The 21669-nt window shown below is 49.4% G+C and overlaps 1 protein-coding gene across 3 annotated transcripts in view; it reads left to right on the forward strand.

The window, feature by feature from the left end:
- Positions 1-21669, forward strand: part of SHROOM3 (shroom family member 3) — a 240827-nt gene that overhangs the window by 59814 nt on the left and 159344 nt on the right. For 2 of the 3 annotated variants that reach the window (XM_006133874.4, XM_075929433.1), the window contains exon 2: positions 18989-19143. In XM_006133874.4, the coding sequence (XP_006133936.2) occupies positions 18989-19143 (155 nt within the window). Of the gene's footprint in view, positions 1-18988; positions 19144-21669 lie in introns of those variants that run through there. The other variant, XM_006133877.4, reaches the window with a different exon arrangement.

Below are 21669 nucleotides of genomic sequence, written 5' to 3' on the forward strand. Positions count from 1 at the left end.
GCCTGCCCTGCCACGGAGGTGAGACAGGGCCAGGCTGCGGCTCCCCACCCCGGGGAAGGAGAGAGGCCCTCATGGTGGTGCTGACTGACAGGCTGGTGCAGTTTCCCAGGCCTGCACCTGCCGCCATGACAGGGAGCACGACACTGCCCCCACCTCAAATATGAAGCTGCAGATATCTCTTCCCAGTACGTACGTAAGTACGTACGTACGTACGTACACACACACACACACACACACACACACACACACACACACACACCACGTCGAAATACGCAGATATCTCATCCCAGTACACACACACACACCACGTCGAAATACGCAGATACCTCATCCCAGTACACACACACACACACCACGTCGAAATACGCAGATATCTCATCCCAGTACACACACACACACCACGTCGAAATACGCAGATATCTCATCCCAGTACACACACACACACCACGTCGAAATACGCAGATACCTCCTCCCAGTGTGTACACACACACACACACACACACACACACACACACACCCCAGCACGTCAAAATACAACCCTCAGGCATCTGCCAATTCCCTGTCCTAGTACACACACCCTCCAGTGCCCCCCAAATATACCCTCCCAGTAAACACACCCATGCAGCACCCCCTAATGTCCCCTCCCACTATACACGCCCTCCACACCTCCAAATACTCCCTCCTACACCCCTCCAGAATCCGCCCAAATATCTCTTCCATCTCCCACTCCCTTCAGTAGTGTCTTCTGTTTAGGGACCTGCAACGTGGTAACCCTCGCTGTGCGTTCCAGCACAAGTGCAGGCCCTGTTGTGCACTAGGCTTCATCCCCCTTGTGTGCCTGCTTCCCCCTGCTTCTTAGGAGCACAAGTGCACTGGGAGTGTCTGAAGAGCAATGGGCCTAAGTGTGAGTGACCCTAATGCTAAAGAAGCTCTTAACAGTGTGTTCCTCCCTAGGCCTTACTCTTGAGGTAAAGGCAGGTGGCCCCTGATGGCTGTGTAGCAACTCTCCTATTAATGCAGTTTCAAGCTGCCCTGCTCAGCCCGTTCTCTCGAGCGTCTCTGCAGCTCTGCTGTGCAGGGGCAGACCCCCCCCATACGTATGGGATTGGGGGTTTTACAACAGACAGACGCGTCACTCTGACCATTAGAATGGCTGCATAGCAAACACGCACTCTGTTGTCACTGGCAGACTTTTCCCAAGTACCCGACAACGTGGTGAGGAAAATGTCCCCAAGGGGACAGCGGAGGCAAGAGAAACTGAGGCAGGATTAAGGCTGTTGCTTGGGCGTGTGATTGCAGAATAGAAGAAAGAAAAGGAATGACCTGGTGTGCGCCTGAGTAGGGTAGTGGACCTTATTGACATGCCTCCTGCAGCCTTTGACAGGCAGCTATTTTTATCTAGCCCACTGCAAAGCAAACCTTAACACTAGATCAGTGTAATCAGTCTGTTTGTATGGTCTGGGGAGGAGGGGGGAGGAAGGAGGCTGTGTAAAATGTAACTGAAGAAGGGCCAGTTAGTTATAATAAGCCTTTGGCTAAGCATTGCCCTGATAACCACCGTAGGCCAAACAAGATCAGATCACCTTGTCCCATTATTTGCCATCACCTGGTAATAAACTCTCAATGGAATTCATGGAATGACTTGTTTGCCAAGTCAAATAGCAACGGACGGAGGTAATGCGGTCTCCAATTCTCACACGCAATCGCCCGGAGTTTTCTCCCACCTGTAGTAAAACCACATTATATAAGGAGCAGGGAAGCAGTGGAAGAAAATGATCCATATGGTTTATTGCTAGGATTGAATTTATCCTTATTCTGCATCTGATGAGGACACGGGGTTCCTGTAGCTGCACCATCCCTGATTTATATCAGTATATTCTCCGACCCCAAGTGACTAGGCTGCATTTGTCTTGGTGCTTACTATTAATGATACTGCTTCCTTCTTTGGCTATGTCTAGACTACAGGCTTTCACAAGAAGCTTTTTTCGGAAGAGATCTTCCAAGAAAATTTCTTCTGACTTTCACCAGCTGAGGATCCAGCCATAAGGATCCAGTCCTGCCAGGATAAATGGTTGCTGTCAGGTCCCGATCCTGTAGGGCGGCTTTGCAGCATCATTCCTCTTTCCAAGGAGAAGGGAAGGATGGCCGCGTACATGTTATTCCCATCTGAGACCGTGTCAGGCATGGATAAAGCCAAGCAAATGAACTGGTGGCTCAACAGGACTTGGCCAGACATGGAGTAGGGCTGCCGCAATTGCTTCCACACTGCAAACGTATATCGAAAAAGCGATCTCTTTTTTTGAAAGAGAGTGTCCAGACTGAATGGACGCGCTCTCACGTATAAACTGTGATTGCTAGTGACAGAGTGGCCACCAGGGCACCTGTGCTTTTTCCTCTTTACTCTTCTTCCGAAAGAACTCCCTCTTCCCCGCCCACACTTGCGTTTTTGTGAAAGAGCTCTTTCGCAAAAAGGCTTCTTCCTCATAGAATGAGGTTTATCAATGCCGGAGAAACCCCTCCGTTCTTTCGTTTTTTTTTTTTTGTGGAATAACGCAATTTCAGTGTGGATGTTCCTTAAGTTTTGTCGGAAAAACAGCTGATTTTCCAACAGAACACTGTAGTGTAGACGTACCTTCAGTGTGACTGAGAGGAATGCTGGTCTTTTAGTTGAGGTGCTGAACTGGGAGGGATTCAGAATTCCTCTCTGACCTGAGGCAAATCATTTAATTGCTTTGTGCATCAGTTTCCCCCTATAAAATAACGACCTTTCTTTTGTCTGTCTTGCCTATACAGACGGTAAACATCTTGGGGAAGTCTCGCTCTATATGTCTGTGTGGCATCTACCACAATGGGACTGCTTTGTAATACAGATGAGTAGTTGTTCTAGGTGCCTTACAGACACAGAGATGACAAAGTTTCCCCACAGAGTTTACAAACAGAATCACACCTTTCAGGCTGTGATGCTCAGAGTACCTGCTCCCTGCTTCTGAAGAAGAACTCTGGATGGCTTGCAAGCTTGTCTCTCTCACCAATAGAAGTTGGTCCAATATTACCTCACAGATGTGGTCACTCTTTGTATAGGCATAACCCATATGGCTCCATAAGAACATAGGTACGGCCATACTGGGTCAGAACATAGGTACAGCCATAGGTATGAGCCATACTGGGTCAGACCAAAAGGTCCATCTAACCCAGCATCCTGTCTTCCCACAGCGGTCAATGCCAGGTGCCCCAGAGGGATTGAACAGAACAAGGAATCATTGTGTGATCCATCCCCTGTCACCTCTCTCCAGCTTCTAAGGGTACGTCTAGACTACCGCGTTTTGTCGACGGAAGTTTTGTCGACAGATACTGTCGACAAAACTTCCGTCGACAAAGAGCGTCCAGACACATTGAGTTCTGTCGACAAAGCAAGCTGCTTTGTCGACAGAACTCCGTAGTCTAGACGCAATGTTACAGGCAATAACACCTTCTGTCGACAGAGTTCTGTCGACAGAAGGTGTTATGCCTCGTAAAATGAGGTTTACCAGCGTCGACAAAACTGCTGAGTTCTGTCGACGTTATGTCGACAGAACTCAGTGGTAGTGTAGACGCTGGTATAGTTTTGTCGACAAAAGTCCACTTTTGTTGACAAAACTAGGTAGTCTAGACACACCCTAAGTGTCCCTGAAGTGAGGGACACTTAGAGCATGGGGTCACATCCCTGACCACGTTGGCTAATAGCCCTTAATGGACCTATCCTCCATGAATGTCGTTAGTCCATTAAGAATACAGGGAGAGGGGCGGATTCTGATCTTACTTATGCTTGTTTTACATCGGTCTATCTCCATTGATTTTGCTGGGATTATTCCTGCCTTACACTAGTGTGGGTGAGATCAGAATATAATCAGTGGTACATCTCGTAGCCCAGTTACACTGCTCTCGGTTACATTAGTGGAGGTTGTGGCAGCAGGGTTACTCTGGACTGACATCAAAGCAACAGAGCAGAACCAGGCCCCTGGTTCAGACACAAATTCATCAGGCACTGCATGTAATTACCTGCTTCCAGTCAGGCACTGGGAAACTGTGCCTCCTTGAGATGCCATGGTCAATAACATTCACAAGCAAAAACCAATTGGTCGTTACTAGTGATGGGAGCATCTTGAAATGTTTGTGTCAGTTTTGATAAGCATCCGCTGCACCAAAATCTGTTGGGTGCGAAATACCAGTAGGATGGCTTTGTCCATTGAATTTCTCATGAGGGTTCATTTCCTAGTAATTCCACAGTGCTTTACAAATAGACTGAGTCCTGTTCCCTGCCCCACAGAATGATGCTGTCATATGGAAAAGGAAAACACAGGTCTGGCGGGATGTGGGGATTACTGGGAGAGGAAGAACATGGGAAGGGGACTCAACACAGTAGATTGTTGAGGGCAATAAAGCTCTGTCTATTCTGGCACTTTTTCAGCACTTAAAAGTTCTATCGCTCGGGGGCGGGGGGGGGAAGATGTCTTTTCACACCTCTGAAGGACTAAAGTTGTAGCACTGAAAATGACAGGGTAGACCTTCCCTCCTTTTGGCTATCAAGAGAATACCCTGCTGGTGCTCATTGAACCCAGTGGAGCATTTGGGGCTGACTTGTTATGATTGTCTCTATACACAATACAACTGGGGTGCTGGGGGGCAGGAGAGGATCAAAGGGGGAAGTTTCCCTGAGACCTGGTGATTCAAAGGGGCCTGAGGCTTCTGGCCACCCCTGTTGCTACTGCGGCAGCCCAACTCCACGACCAGCCAGGTTCTATTGGGCCACCAGTTCATTTGCTTGGCGTTATCCATGCCCGGCACTGTCTGGGATGGGAATAACATGTATGCGGCCGTCCTTCTCTCCTCCTCGGACAAAGGAATGGTGCTGCAGAGCTGCCCTACTGGATCGGGCCCTGAAGGCAGCTATTTATCCTGGCAGGACTGGATCCTTGCGGCTGGATCCTCAGCTGATGAAAGTCGGCGTGGCTCTCTGGATCGGAGGGGTAGAGATCTGCCAATGAGGCTTGGAGCAGAAGGAGGAATTGGTATTGTGCAAGGTTCTCCTGCCTGTGGTGGGAACTGATCCTTGATCTCTGAGCGTCTTCTGTTTCTCTCCAAGTCTGAGCGTATTACACCTGCCTTTGGAATGTACCAACTGGCAGTCAGTGTGTCATTCAAATCACCCCACGGAGTGATACCCAAGACTCTTCTGCCAGGGCTGGTCCCCCGCACCCTTGCATGTTGTTCTCTCACAGCATTGTCTGGAAATGCTTGTGGTTTTATAACATCCTGATTTCCTGCCAGGTGCTTCCCTCCCAGTGTGCAGCATGGGAGGGGAGAGAAGGGCTCTAGTCCCAAGCAGGGTGCATGTAGAGGAAAAAGAAGGGCTCTAGTCCCAAGAGGGTGCATGTAGAGGAAAAAGGCAGCGTCTCTGCAGGAATCCCCTTCCTCTGCTCTCCAGCCCTTGCATGGCACCCTGCACGCTTCCGGCGGCATGTTCCCATCTCAGGACACAGGATTGCCCGATACCGCTTGCAACAATCAATGCTGCCATCAGCCCTCTCCCCACATGGACTCGAGGCTGACAGGTGCCCAGTCAATGGCAGCCTCTCCCCCTTGGAAAGCCATCCATGCTGTCATCACTGTGCGGAGCAGTGCAGAGTTAGCACAAGACACTTTGCACATGGCATGCGATTCTACAGGCCCCAGGCAGCTGTGTGAGCTTAGCAGGCTAGGCCCCCACCCTGTGCTGGTATCTGCAACTCAGTTGCTAAGGGAACCCATGCAGCATACTGACCGCTCGTGGTCTGGTGCAGGAGGGGACCATGTAGCCCTTAATCTGTAGGACTTAAATTAGCTTTCCTACGGTGTGTGGTAAAAGCTGTGCTGTCTGGTGGACAGGGCATTAGACTGGGAGATTCAGGAAACTTTGCTTCTGTTTTCATTTCTGCTGCAGACCTGCTGCTTGCTGGTGACTCTACTTCTCAGATCCCATTTCACCTCACACCCTGTATGTGTCTTGTCTACTTAGACTCTACACTCTTAAGAGCAGGAACTATTTTACTGGGTGTTTGTACGGCACCTGACATTTCGGTCAAGCAAATCAGTAAAGGTGCAGCTACACAGCAGTGGTATTTCAGAATAGCAGCCGTTATTCCAAAATTGCACAAAAATACACAGCAATTGCATTATTTTTGAAATAATTTCAAAATAACGGACAGCTGATTCTGACTTCTGTAAAACTCATTCCATGAGGAATAACACCTATTCCAAAACAGCTATTTCGAAATAGCTGTTGTGTGGATGCTCCACTGCTGCTATTTCAAAATGGCTCCTCCCCAGGGCCATTCAAACTAATTACTCCCCAATGCCTCCTGGGACTCTAAATCAAGGCAAAAGCGATGAGGAGTCCTGTGGCACCTTATAGACTAACAGATTTATTGGAGCATAAGCTTTCGTGGGCAAAGATCCACTTCATCAGTTGTCAGAGCCTACTCCTCTGATAAACTGAGGTAGCACATCCACATTAGGAAGCCTGCCTCTGACTAATTTTTTGAGGCTTCCCTGTAGTGTAGACGTGCTATTTTGAAATAAGCTATTTTGGAGGATTTCTTCCGGAATCGCTTGTTTTGAAATAAGCATGCACTGTAGACTATCCTGACAGTCATAATGTAACTTCTCAGGCTAGTTCCTTGGCATGTGTGTGTTGCAGAGCTAGGAATGAGAGCATCTCCCATTTATTTGACTTCCTGTCGTTCCAAGGATATGCTTCTGGAGGCTGCTTCTTAAATGCCTCAGCTCTGGCATAGCTCCATCCCCGTTGTAGGGTGAAAGGAAACTATTTTTTCCCTACCCCACCATGCTTTTTACATAAAAATCTCTGTGCACGCCAGAAAGTTTTGTTTGCATCGATAGAAAATCATTTTAAGAGTAAAGCCTTCGTTCCTCTATAAGATTGTGAATTTAGAGTCACCCCAGGGAAGTCAGATACAAAGGGACAGAGATATGTTCCCTTATCTCCTCTTGTTGAAACCAGCAATTTGTTCTCCATGCACTTCTGGCCACTTTTAGCTGACAGGCTGTCTGCCTAGATTGACCTTGCTCCCAGGACAGGAAACACTCCAAGAGGAAGTGGAAGTGTTGGGAGTCCCTGTGATGATTTTGGGGGCGTTTGGTAAAGACTGCATAGACCTGCAGAAGTTGGATCACAATAATTTTTCTTTATCTCTTCCATTGACCACTTCATGGCCTGCCGGCACTTGCCTCAGATCTCAGGCTAAGCCTGATCTGTGTCCCATGAAATTGGTGAATCAGTGGGTAGCAACTCTCTCTCTGGATCAGTAATGCCACCAGGAATGTGGCATGTGGGAATAGACCTTAAGAACAAGGTCCTGGTCACTTTTTGCAGGAGGCATTAATCTCTGTGTCCTAGCCATATTCCAACTTGGGTAAAAACATTGTGCCTACTAACCTCCCACCCCTGTAAATACAACTGACAAGTTGTTCTTTGCTCTCCCTCCTTTAAGATTCTTGTGCAATATTGTGGTGTCTGTTAGTGCTGGGTCTGGGTCTCTTCATTCGAGCTGTTTGGGAGTTCTTGGATGACATTTTTTCTTCATCTGAAAGTGCCAAATTGTCAAAACTGAAATTTTGGCAGGAGAGGTTGGATTTTTTTTGACAATTTTTTTTTACACAAAAAATGTTGAGGAGAGGAAAGAAAACTCCAGTTTTCTGGTTTGAGAGAACTTTGTTTCACAATTTAAGTTAATTGTAGTAACTTTTAAGTGGTTGAAATGCAAACACATTGTTTCAAGATTATTGAAATAAAACATTAGATTGACTTAATAAAATTGGTTTTTTCAGTTTGAGATTTTCACTTTGTCCCAGTTTGAGACAGCAAAGATAATGTCTCTCAAACATGTTTGCAGGGCAGGAAAGTTAGTTCCTACCTAAGGGTATGTCTACACTACAAAGTTAATTCGAACTAACAGACGTTAGTTCGAATTAACTTTGATAGGCGCTACACATGCAAACCGCTAGTTCGAACTTAATTCGAACTAGCGGGGCGCTTAATTTGAACTAGGTAAACCTCATTCTACGAGGACTAACGCCTAGTTCGAATTAACTAGTTCGAATTAAGGGGTGTGTAGCCACTTAATTCGAACTAGTGGGAGGCTAGCCCTCCCCAGCTTGCCCTGGTGGCCACTCTGGGCACCACCAGGGAAACTCTTCTGCCCCCCTCCCGGCCCCGGAGCCCTTAAAGGGGCACGGGCTGGCTACGGTGCCTGTGCCAGGTGCAAGCCTGCCAGCACCCAGCCAGCAGAACCTGCAACTGGCACGGCTCAAGCCGGCCACCTGCTGCCATCCAGCCCTCCCCCTCTTCCTGGGACCAGGCTGGCGGCTCCTGGGAGCTTGCCCGGGACTGCAAGAGGCGGGCGCCCGCCTGGTCTAGTGCAGACATCGTGGACCTCATCCACGACCTCCGCACTAGGCACAGGAAAGTGGCCATCTAGGGCAGGATAGTTGCCAACCTGGCCACCCAGGAGCAGGTGTGCATGAAAATCAAGGTGGTCCACTGAGACCCCCGACCCTGAGCTTAGAATGGCCATACTGGGTCAGACCAAAGGTCCATCTAGCCCAGTAGCCTGTCTGCCGACAGCGGCCAACACTAGATACCCTGGAGGGGATGGACCGAAGACAATAACCAAGCCATTTGTCTCGTGCCATTCATCTCCAACCTTCCACAAACAGAGGCCAGGGACACCATTCCTACCCCCTGGATAATAGCACTCCATGGACCCAACCTCCATCACTTTATCTCACTTCTCTTTAAACTCTGTTCTAGTTCTAGCCTTCACAGCCTCCTGCAGCAAGGAGTTCCACAGGTTGACTATTTGCTTTGTGAAGAAGAACTTTCTGTTGTTAGTCTGAAGCCTGCTACCCATTCATTTCATTTGGTGTCCTCTAGTCCTTCTATTATGGGAACTAATGAAGAACTTTTCTTTATGCACCCTCTCCACACCACTTGTGCTTTTATAGACCTCTATCATATCCCCCCTCCATCTCCTCTTTTCTAAGCTGAGAAGTCCCAGTCTCTTTAGCCTCTCTTCATATGGGACCTGTTCCAAACCCCTGATCATTTTAGTTGCCCTCCCCTCTCCCACCCTCTTTCTTCCCCTCTCCCACCTTCTTTTCCCAGTCTCCCCGAGTTTTGTTCAATAAAGAGAGTTTCTATTTTTGAACACACGTGTCCTTTATTTTGAACATCAGGAAGGGGGGCTAGGAAGGGGTAAGTGGAAGGAGTTGAGGGAGGAATGGGGTACGAGCCCCCGATGGGGAGGACTGGGCTGGCTCTGCGGGCTCCTCGGGGTGGAAACTCTCCTGAAGCCCCTTGATTGACCCCACCTTCTGGATGGCAGCCTGCGGCAAGTGCAGCCGGGCTGATGGCCGAGTGCTGTGATGTGCCGAGCGTGGGCATTCAGGGCACTCCAAGCCAGGACTGCTTTGCAGGCGGGGAACCCCTGAGAACTGTCTGTCCAGCGTGGGGGTCGGGTCCCTTTAAGCACAGCCCTCGGCTAGCCTGAGGCAGCAGCTCCACACTCTAAATCCTAATCTGATGCCCTGCCGGCACTGCTTCCGGCCATCCTTAACCTCAGTTCAGGGTCCACTCAGTGTGGACATGCTAGTTCGAATTAGCAAAACGCTAATTCGAACTAGTTTTTTAGTCTGGATCCGTTAGTTCGAATTAGCTTAGTTCGAATTAACTAATTCGAACTAAGTTAGTTCGAATTAGTGCTGTAGTGTAGACATACTCTCAGTCAACTCTTTATTTACACAGGATTAAATTTTGCCATGTTTCACCCGTGTGTATATTTTGAATTGCTTTACTGGTGTCCGAGTTTCATGGCTATTGTTGTATGAATACTTTCTCTTGGTGTCAACAGGAACGGAATTTGATTCACTCTGAAAATTGCTTTGGGATGCTTCTGGAAAGCAGAGCCCTCTTTGCTTCAGGTTTGTTGCCAGAGACTCCCCATTAGCAGACCCTGTTTTTCAGTTGCTTTTAAATTTGCCGAACTGTAGCTGTGTGGGCTGAATTTTCAACTCCAGGCATCTGCCTCAGGCTGCTGCTGTTGACAACGAATGGTGGCATTATTACTTTTTAAAAATGTAATTAGAATGGTTCATCTGTTTCTCAGAACAAGGGAAGGGGGAAAGACATTGTTTTGCCCATGTTAAAAAAATTCTTTATGGCGCTGTCAAAACTTGTTCCTCCCTTTAATTGATCGAGGCTCCCGGGATGCATGAATCTTGTTTGAGCCCATTCCTTTATTTGCGGTGGCGTATGTTTATTGACAATTCAAAAATATATCCCCCAGTGGTGAGATCATGGGACTGGGAGGATTGTCGGTTCTAGTCTGAGCCCTGCTTATGACTAGCTGTGAGCACTAACCTTGGTCAAATCACTTAACCCCCTTGGGCCTGGTTTTCCCTGGCATGTGGAGTCATGTGCAAAGCAGTGGAAAGAAAGTGCTAGCCAGGCAGAATGATGGCGTTTGGCACCCATTTTGCAGTGGGGCAAACCCGCTCCAGCGTGGTGGACAGCTGAGAGTCAGGCCTTGGGTGCTTTCCTTTGCACTTTAATGGCAGGCACTACGGAAACCCAAGTAGCAGTAATCTGAGTGAACCCATTTCATTTACTGCACGACGTAAAGCTTAGGAACCCGTCGCCCACCCAGAATGGAAGAACTTCTCCCTCCTGAGCGAGTCAGAGATTCTGCCATGCACGGCCAGTTCGCCGGGGTGTGTTCCAAAGCAGTCTGAGAGAGACGCCCCTTTTTGCCTCCCCGAAGAATAAAGTACCCGCTTCTCTGACAGCGTCTGTGACTGGACGTCAGTCTCGATGGATGGGTTCTCAGTCCCAACAAGCCTGTTTGCCCAGGGAAGGCGATATCCAGCAGTGATACAGCTCCACAGGGGGACCTTTGACTTAACTGTTTTTTGATTTAATTGTCTTAACAGCTCCATCCTGCTGACATACAGTTGAGGGACAATGAGGAAGGAATGTCTGGATTGCATCGGAAACCCTCCTCTACCCTTCCCCCCGAATTGTCAAACGATGTTAAGTCTGAGTGAGGAAAGGCCCATGTGCTTCAGAGTCACTAACCCTCTCTGTTATCCCCCGCTCTTGTTTCCTGAAGCCCTCAGCGCTCCGTGAGCATCTAAGAAACTCCATGTTCCATGTAAAGTCTCAGCTGAACCATCCGCCCCGGGTCCCACTGGCCTCATTCGTGTAAGTGGGCCCAGTGATTTCAGTGTGACTCCTTGGGTGAGTCAGGCCCGCAGGATTTGGGCCTGATACTCAGGGCTGTCCCTAAGGGGGTGCCTGGGATGCATCAGCCTGGCAGTCAGTGAGGCACACTGGTCATTGCTGCCAGAGACTGGGCCTGAGGCACCCCCCCACACACCCCACCCACCCACCCAGCAGGGCCCCTCAGGCGGCCACCTCAGCTTCAGCTGCTAGACTGGGGGGGGGGGGGGAGGGAGAGCACCACTATGATCCAGAGAATTGAGACCTTTCAAAATTTTGGCCCAAGGTATGGGGGTGTCATTTGAGCTCCCCTCCTCAAGTGCCACAATGTTGTGGGCCAGCCCTGGCCCACAGTGCACGGGGCCCGGAGCAGTGGCCTTGATTCTCCTACCCGAGGGACAGTTCTGCTGACATGTTAGGGCCATGCGCCTTCTGAGGTAATTTTCCCCATGCAAAACGGAGAGGACAAAGGGCTACAGTTCTGATCTGGTCTAGTTTTACACCCATGCTTGGTGCAAGGGGCAAGACAGAGGCAAATCGAACCTTTCCCAGCAGCATTCTGTCTGGGATTAAGTCCCTGCTGCCCGAATTACAGGCATAGAGTGAGCTGCGAAATCTCGAGCGCCCCAGGGATACCATCTCTCCCTCTCGCCCTGTCAGTTTCTATAAAGCTGTTTCTTGCAGCTGAGGGACCACAGACCGTCCTCTCCAGCAGTTCATTTGTGCTGGTCGCCTTGTTGGACAAGTGAAGAGCAATAGTTTGTCAAGCGACTGCCATTGCTTCCGTCAGTGCTGCGCTAAGATGGTTGAATCTCACTGCGTCTGTCCTGACCCGGCCGCATCAGAGTTCCTGCTTCTTTGTGACCATTGAGCGCGCACGCATATTTGGATGCTGTCTTCTCTTTTTCCTCCATAATTGAGAAACTTCAGCAAATCGTTTCAATTGAGTAATCACATGTATCGTGCGTAATACAAAGGGCACCACGCTATTATGCTCCATCTTAAAAGGTACAGAGATTTCATTGTTACAAAAGCCCATTTAACAAAGGGGAGGAAAAAAGAGTGGAATAAATAAAGGAAACCTCTTTAAAATCATCGAGAAAGGATCCCAGTGAGACGGCATTCTCTGAACCTACAGTAACCATAGGGAACGGAACAAAAGACAGTAGCAATAAGTCTTATGTATCCTTGGTGATCTGCTTAAGCAACTTCTTGCTTTTACAGTAAGCCAAAAAAAAAAGAGACCAGACGGGTTCAAAGTCTGCGGCGTGATCTACGGAATGCCAAGAGGCCGGCTCTAGAGGGGCAAGATGGAGGAGGATGTTAATGCAAAGGAGCCCCGGGGTGGCCTGTTGGATTTTCAGGCCAGGGCAACGGGTGTGGCGTGCTTTGCCCTCAATAGAGGCAACTGAATGGAGCCCCGTTCGTGTCAGCCTGAGCAAGCCGTGGAGTGGGGTTGAAGTGGCCGCATTTCGGGAGAGGCTGGCTTAGGGAGGAAGACTTTTGTCTTTTTTGAAAGAAGCTGAATAGCCAGGCAAGCAGGATTTGGTGAGAGAGGCGGAGGAGAGGAGAGGCTGGACTCAGGCCTCATGGAAAATTGCTGCAGGATAAGAAAAAGAAAACTCAGCTGTAGGTGCTTTGCATCATCCTTTGCCGTAGGATAGAGCCCTGAGTATAGAACTGAAGAGGGTTATTTATATTCTAGGCGCACCTAGAGGTTCCCACCGAGCTCAGGACCCCATCATGCTAGGATGGGACACACACAGTAAGAACTCAGGCCAGTGAAAGATATTGCCTCACCCGCCTCATCTCTAATATCCTGGGACTAACCTGGCTACAGCAGTACTGCGTACACCGTCCCTGCCCCAAAGAGCTGACGCTGTACTTCCATTGTCTGTCCGGTCCACCACCATTCTCCAGCAAGGGACTGAGGCATAGAGACCCTTTTCCCCTGCTGGGAACACAAATCCTCCCACAGATTTTGGCAGAGCTAAGTGACCGAGGGAGCCGGTGTCAGAGCTGGAAATCAAACCCAAATCCCCGGTGTCCCACTCTGGGGCCTTAACCGCAAGGCTGACGTTCCTATCAGGAATGCTCCAGCGTGGTTCAAAAGTCCGGTAGATTTTTGGAGTGATTTCCATAGAAGGCTATTGGTTTGTCTCCTGCAACGCTCTGTCGGGCTGTCCCGTAGGAGAGTAGGTGCTGCGTTTGCTGCCACAAAACAAAGGGAATGGGAAGGGTTTCAGGGCCTTCTAATATATTGCAAAGTCTAATGAGGCAATGAGTTCTCCAGTATTTCTTGTGGGATGTGTATCTGTGGGGTGGATCCCTCATACGATCCCTTGTAGATGTGCTAGGGCACCACCAGGCAGAAACGGATGCTGGCAGCATAGTGAGGTGAAAGGTCCAACTCAGAGGTCCAGCAAAACCCAAGCACAACGGTATGTCTAGCCCCCTGCTCTTTATGTTTAGCTGGTGTGGCATATAATATAACCTACTATATATTTGAAGGAGTTTGTCTCTGTGCGTACATGAGTGTCTGTCTGTCTGTCTGCTCAAGAACTCCTCATTAACGGTAAGAGCTTTGTTTCTCTTGTACTGTTTCTAACCCTCATGTCATGGCCACTTTCTTTCTGGCCTTCCAGTGCAGGAGGTCTGGAGCCACTGACTTTTATTAGGGCCCAACTGAGAACAGGGACCCAGTGTGGAGACATGCCTAGCAAGACACTTCTTGCCCTCAAGAACTAAGTCTCAATTGATGAGACCGATAAAAGGTGGGAGAAGTGACTTCCCAGGGGTAGCGCTGAGAATAGAGTCCACACCGCCTGACTCCAGATCGCTTGACTCTAGCCACTAGATCACACTGCCTTTGCCTGTTCCTAACCCAGGAGAGGCAGAGTAACATATGGCTCTGTCTCTTCCAAACGCCAAGCTTCCGGGACGCTCCCCACCCTTCATGGTGTGGCATCACGCTGCCCTAGCCTCATACTTTCACCCTCAGCCCATTCAAAGTGTCCTGCTTCCTGGTTTCGCTGTTTTCCATCCTCTGTTGAAACAGGTGTTCATTTAAATACATTCCTTGTTCTTTGGGTTTTGTTTGCTCCTGCAATGATGACGTTGGCTGGAGATAGAACCGCGGCTGGTGTGTGCTTGCTGTGTCTGAACTATGCAGGCTTTGCCTTGGGAATGCCGCTCCCTAACCACAAACATTGTGTACGCAGCCAGCCTGAGGAAGTGTGACCTTTGCAGAACATGGTGCATCTCCACGTCGCTTTGGGAGAAGGTAGCTGAGCTCCTGATGCTTAGTGGGAGCCGTGGGCTCCTTTTGCTTTTGATTTTTTTTTTCTGCAGGCCGTGAGCGTATTAGGACAAGAACAGTGCAACGCTTGGCATGCTCAGGTCACGGGTCTGTCACACTGGTGTCCCCTTTCCCCTCCTGTCAGCTCCCATCCTGGGCATTCCAGTTGAGATTTGAGAAGATACCCAGCTTAAATCACAAGAGATGGGTGTGGAACGGGGCCATCCCAGAGGCTGTATGTACAAAACCCAGGTCTGGGTTCAGGTCTGGATTGTGAACCCATCTGCATTTGCGAGAATTGCTGTCGATAAATCTGAACCGGGAAGTGGGGTCGCTCTGGCCTTCGTTTTCATGACTAGACAGCAAGAAAACTATTAGGTCCCAGAGCGCTAGGGGGAAAGCCTCTGCTGAACTTCCTGAGAGATGCGACAGAGAAGACACCACCTGGGATGGGGGAGAGAGAGACGAAAGCAGCTTTAAACCACCTTTGTGGATCTTGGGCGGCGGTAAGAGCTGACCAAATGTGGAGATGGGATTGAAACTGGCCCCAAGCTACTGCTGAGCTGGGGCAATACCTCCCTGCCCCCTTGCTTCTCCTGTAGGGCCCTTGTATGCATGATCCACTAGATACCGTTCTCTGTCCCTCTCCAGTGGTGTCTGGATACAGGGGCAGACGGGGAGCTAGCGAGAGTCTTGAGCAATGTACCAAGGCTTTTTAGCTGTCTGTAGAGAATCCTGCTTTTAAAATCTAGAGGTTCCAGGCTCAAGGCTTGCTGCTGACTGGCATCCCGCCAACCCGCCCTGCAGGGGCGGCCCGAGGCGGGCTGCCGGCAGCTGGCGCCCCAGGCGGAATGCGCGATCGGCGCCCCTGCCTCCACAGCCCTCAATGGCGTGACATCATCATTGGGCGCCCCGTTTAACGCAGCGCCCTAGGTGATGACCTAGTCGGCCTGTACGCACGGGGCGCCCTGTAATATTTTTAACAAAAACATGCAGCACAGGAAGCAGATGTACACGTTTTTAAAGCTGTATAGTTCTCTTCACCTGCTTTTGCCCCCGTCCCCGTTCCGTTTTTGAATCCCAAGGCCAGGATCCTGGGGCTTGCTGGCTCTTTTGGGTGGGGTTCACATCTGGCACTAACCAGCAAAGGGGTTCGCTCAGGAAAGGTGTTAATCTAAACCACTGCAGTGGCAATTTACCTACTGCTTGTGGCGAACGCTCAGTGCTTGTGAGGCAGAGCAGTGTAATACCTGGTGTCCCATTTCCTTGCAGGTGCACATATTTTCCTTTAAAACAAGTGGCCAAGCCTTTCTTGGCTTAAATTTTTTTTTTTTTTTTTTTTTTTTAAAGAGAGAATAACAAAATAATAACAGGACAGTGTGTGTCTGTTAGGCTGAGGGTGGAGAAGATGGCTGAGAGTGTTTAGGGTTAGGATAGTAATAGAGATGTAGCCGTGTTAGTCTGGTCTAGCTGAAGCAAAATGCAGGACAATGTAGCACTTTAAAGACTAACAAGATGGTTTATTAGGTGATGAGCTTTCATGGGCCCACGAAAGCTCATCACCTAATAAACCTTCTTGTTAGTCTTTAAAGTGCTACACAGTCTTATTTTTTGTTTTGCCTGGCATGATTTCTCTGAGATCACCAGGGCTTGAAGGTCCGGTTTTACTCACAAGAAGAATGGGCTTGAAAGTGTTGGGAATTGGGCACTCAGCATAGCTATGCTGGTGATGTCTCGGCGTTGGTAGTGGCTTTACGCTCCTTTTGCCTTGGGCCGTGTCCAGACTCGGGTTTTTTCGGGAAAAGTAGCCTTTTCCCGAAAAAACTTCCCCTGCGTCCAGACTCAAGCCGCGTTCTTTCGAAATTATTTCGAAAGAACGCGGCTTTTCTTTCGAAGGCGGTAAACCTCAATTTACGAGGAAGAACGCCTTCTTTCGAAAGTTCCTCTTTCGAAAGAAGGCGTTCTTCAATGTAAAGAGGCCGTCTTCGAAAGAGAGCATCCAGACTCGCTGGGTACTCTCTTTCGAAAAAGTGGATTTCTCTTTCGAAAGATCCGCCTGCAGTCTAGACGCGATCTTTCGAAAGAGGCACTTTCGAAAGATGCTTTCGAAAGAGCCTCTTTCAAAAGAAGCCTGCAGTCTAGACATAGCCTTGGGGTGATCCCCGTGCAACAAAGTATTTAAGCGCTTAATTAATTTTGCTCAGGCTTAACTGTGCAAACGGGCCCCTTTGGTGAAATTAGAATCTGATTGTGTTTTCTGAAAACGATACCACCTGACACAAGCTGGAACCATCCTGCGTTTTGATTTGATGATTTATGGATGAATTGATGTGACCTGCAAGGTCTAACATTTCTAACTCTGCCTGGGCATTATGATACACTCCTGGTCCTTTGTTGCAAGGAATGAGAATTTATACAACTCTCTAGGAGGCTTAATTATGCAGAGATACTTAGCACCCCGGCAGGGGTATTCAACGGGGAGAGTAGTTAATTTTTGGAGGAGGCTTTGATGATGTGATGCTTTCTATATGAGGTATGTGCTAAATCCTATTCCCATTTGAAGAAAAGGCCACTACCGCCCCCAAAACACCTTAGACACTGTGAAACTCCCAGATTTATTCCTTTGAATGTGCTGGAATGTGCATTCTGGCTCTGTTAGTCTCTGCCTAGCATGTCAACTTCCTGATGTATTTCTAACAGGGGCCCTGGCTCACCCACTTCTGCAGGTTGGCATATGCGGCTCAGAGGGTCGGTACGTTGGGCCACCCTGATCTATGTAAGAAAATCACTCGGACCTAAACATGGGCCGTTCTCCACATGCACCCTGCTGGACTACCGCAGACGGGGCCAGCGCTCGTACGCGTGCAGAGAACGTGAATGCGCAAAGAGGAGTTCCGTTACAATTGTGAGTTGAATATGGCGCTGAGGAAGTGGAAGCCTGGCTAGAGCCAGGTAGCTGATGCTCCTGTCATGTCAGGTGGCTGGACTTCGGCCCTCCTCTGCAAGGCCCTCCCCTCAAGAGTTTTGTCCGACAGCGGATTTTCAGGGGTAGTTTTGTGGCACAAGTGAACTTGAGTCTCCAGAAATGCCTGGACCCTTTGTGTCACCTGGCTTCACCCCACTGCCCATGAGTCGTACTTGAGGCGCATATGTAAGGAGACGGCCTTTCTCTATGAAGGGAGCACAAGCTTAGAAGACAGGAGACCTCGGTCCTGATTCTCCCCTGCCCTTTGTGAAGTCATTTGCCCCAATGCCATGGGTAAGTGGATTACAGCTGACTGTGCACAGGAATAAATGCTGCACAAGGTGTGGAGCAGGGAAGAATCAGGCCCCTGGTTTTATTTCCAGCTCTGCCTATGCCAGACAGCATAGTCTTGGGCCAGTCACTTAACTTTTCTGTGCCTCTCTAAAATGTTACCTCCCTTTCTAAAGTGCATTGAGATCCTCCATTGAAAAGTACTGCAGAAGTGCCCCCTGTTGTTGTTAATTGTGTGGACCTAGATGCATCCGCTCTGCAGCTTGCATGTTAGCAACTTGCTCTTGCTCATCTTCCGGCTTAATGACTAGAGAGCATAGGTACTGAAACTAGGGGAGCTGCCGCAGCCCGTGCCTGGATGTAGTTTCCATCAGATACCAGGGTTACAGATTGGTTCAATAGGTCTTAGCACCCCACTCCCCTGGTGCAATTTGTTCCAGCCCCACTGCTGCTAGAAAGGGGTGTATTTTAGTAAAGCTTGGATCTGATGTGAACTTTGCAGCTAGACCCACAATTCATGGCTGAGGCTTATAAAATGGGCAAGGAAATATTTCATGTCTGCTCCCTTATCACTTATTGCTTGCAAACATCCCAGAGAATTTTCAGTTCCAGTGGAAAAGTCACCCAGGGCTACATTCTTTGCAAACCAGGCCATGGCTCACATCCATATGGAGTGGAGAGAGAGGCAAGCAGAAAGTTCTGGGGGCTAGGAAGTGGATTCTGGGTGTGTCTCAGTGCAGGAGCAGAGTGGGGGTCTGTAAAATTAGTCCTCAATGAAGGGACTCACTCTAGTGCCGCAAAAGGCTTCCAATTAAATTGCAGTGGGGGAGATCTAGGTTGGATATTAGGAAAAACTATTTCCCTAGGAGGTGGGGAAGCACTGGGATGGGTTCCCTAGGGAGGGGGTGGAACCTCCATCCCTAGAAGTGTTTAAGTCCCGGCTTGGCAAAGCTCTGGCTGGGATGATTGAGCTGGGATTGGTCCTGCTTTGGGCAGGGGACTGGACTCGATGACTTCTTAAGGTCTTTTTCAACCCCTAGGATTCCATGGTTCTAATCCAATCCAATCCCGAATCCAAGCCGATTGCGTCTCACTGATTTTTCTCCTCTTTTCCCTACAGATCGAAGAAGGGGGGAAAGCAGCCTCGCTGAGCTCCAAGCTGCGGGCAGGTGACGAGGTGGTGAACATCAATGAGGTGGAGCTGAGCAGTTCCCGGCGGGAGGCCATCTCGCTGGTGAAGGGGTCCTACAAGACGCTGAAGCTGATCATCCGCAGGTAGGCAGGCAGGGGGCAGTGGTTCATTACTTCCTCCTCCCCTTCCGCCCCCCATTACTCCTAAATAGTCTCAGCCATCATCTCCACCTCGCCTGTGACTCGTCACCTGGGCCAGTCTGACGTGCAGTGTCCCACCATCAGGCCTGCTGACGGGGGAGCAGGGGAGTCAAAGGGGACGGTGGCTCTGCTCCACACGCTCTGCGCGGCTATGACAGCTGGGGGAAAGGTAGCAGTGAGGACTGGCTGCCCCTGGCTCCTCCCCTTCTGCCTGAGGCCCCGCCCCTTTTGGGAGAACAGAATTGGGGCCTGTGGAAGCTGTCGGTCCCCCGCCCTACCCTGTGGGATGTCTGAAAGAGCAATTTCTGCTGCTTCCCATCAACACAGCCCATCAGGGGCACCGTTCAGTGGCTTCAACACCGAGTCCCACTGCCCATGTGAAGTATCTTGGGCTTCCTAGGAGAAGATGCAGCCATGTGCTCGCTATCATTTTACCTTGTGGATTCAGGGCCTGATCCAAAGCTCATTGACATCAACAGCAAGAATCCTAATGACTTCGGTGGGGTTTGGCTCCAACCTTTCCTGGGCAATTGAGGGGAAGAATGGCTGGGTCAGCGTGCAGTGGATGATATCGCTAAGCTGGGATCTAGTGGGTAATGCATTCGAGCCTCCTGCATTCTAGTCCCAGCTGTGGCACAAATTACATGAAGTGGGACGAGTCCCTTAACCCTGCCTCAGGTTCCCCTGGGCATTCAATGGCTTTGTAATGTGTAATACTGACACGCTCTACCTCGTGGGGTGTGAGGAGTCTGCTTCATGTATGTAAATCACTGTGACTGCTGCAGAGAAAATACCTTTCATAGATGGAAGTGTTTGTGTCAGAATCAAGCCACAGACCTGGATGCAGATACAGATATTTTGAATCTTCCAGGGACTGGGAGGGTTGGATCTGAGGTTTTGGTTCTACCACATTGGAGGGGTAGAGGCCAAAGCAAGCACTGGGGTTTTGAGCTGGGTTTGCATCCTCAGTCGCATCCCCAAAAGTGAAGGGAAGGGCTCGGTGAAATATTATGGAGCAGTGGCAGCTGGCGGCTTTCTCGTTTTCTTTGTGTGCAGGAGTTGGCTCTTGTCAGACATGGTGATTGTCAGCTGCGGTGCAGTTCCTCTTAGAAGCTAAGCTTATCACTACTGCAGTCTGTTCTGCCTGCGGGAGAGGCTCTGCTTAGCCTTGTGTTCTGGGGGGCGGAGTCAGCTGTCTGTCTCGCTGGACCACAATTCCTAGTGCGGTAGGCCTGGGCCCAAGTTGGGGGAATCTGTCCTTTCTTCCAGTGGTAGCACAAATGTGCCTCGTTCTTGTTTTTTCCAGACTAGCTTCTACATGTCACATGATGAGGCAGAAAAGCATGTACAGCTCAGCCTCCAGCCCAGGGTTCTAATTACAGTTGCTTAGTTACTGAAAGAGGACATGGTCCTATTGGCTGAAAAAAATGAGCAAGTAGCCTGCTGTGTCCCACATTCCACGAGCATGATTCTAAAATGGAACCATGCAACATTTCTGCCACCACCCTTCTTTCCCAGGACAGGGTCGCGTCTCTCTTTTCCTCCCCTCTCATGGCGGGGGATTCCTAAATACTTTTTTCCCAATGAGTGCTGATTTGATTTGCCACCATGGCAGTGCTCTGTGTCATTCCATCACGTGATGTGGTCCACGCGCAGTAGCCGCCTTGGCGCTACATGGGCGATGATTTCGGATCTATTTTTTCCCTTAAAACATGTGGTTGTAAGATGGGATTTTCAGCTGTGCTTGGCATGGCCCTAATTCTGCTCCCACTGAAATTGAGGGTAAAACTGAAGTGTGGTTTTTAAACTTTCTGGTAAGGAGCAAAGGTACGTCCTGGTCCCCACTGAACACAGGGTTCTAACATCAACTCTGCTTCCCCCTTCCCATTTAAAGACACCCATTTTGAGCATCAGAGTCATTTAAAAATTGTGTGTGTTCAATAGCACAGTATCTCTAGAATGCAATATCAGTGAAAGGTGGTCAGACGGAATGGTTCAAATGAATCCAGGCTGCTAGCTGCAGTCCTGACCTCATAGACTGTCTCTTTTCTGGTCAACGGTAGTGTTTTGTCCTTGAAAACACCTTTATACTTGGCAGCGGCTGGTTATCAAAGCCTAGCATCCCTAGTGCTGGTCCGTTTGGTTTTATTATAGCACCTCATACCGTAGCATCTAAATGTTGCACATGTAAATAAAATCTGACCTAACAAGGACCATAGGTTATTTTGTAAAGTATTCTGCCCTTCACCCCAAGCTCACAGAGGAAGACTTGCAGACTTTTTTTGGTTTGTCCCCACCTACAAACTCTTTCCCCTGCAAATACTTTTTCTTTCTTTTATGTTCTTCATCCTACCTTTCGTTAGCTCCATTGCTCTACAGAAGCAGAACTGTCTAGACACGTGGAGATGTGCTCACATGTGAAGCTGGGTCCTAAGCCACAGATGGTTTTGAAGATTAGGACCAAGACCT

This window comes from Pelodiscus sinensis, chromosome 5 (assembly GCF_049634645.1).
Source record: "Pelodiscus sinensis isolate JC-2024 chromosome 5, ASM4963464v1, whole genome shotgun sequence".
NCBI lineage: Eukaryota > Metazoa > Chordata > Testudines > Trionychidae > Pelodiscus > Pelodiscus sinensis.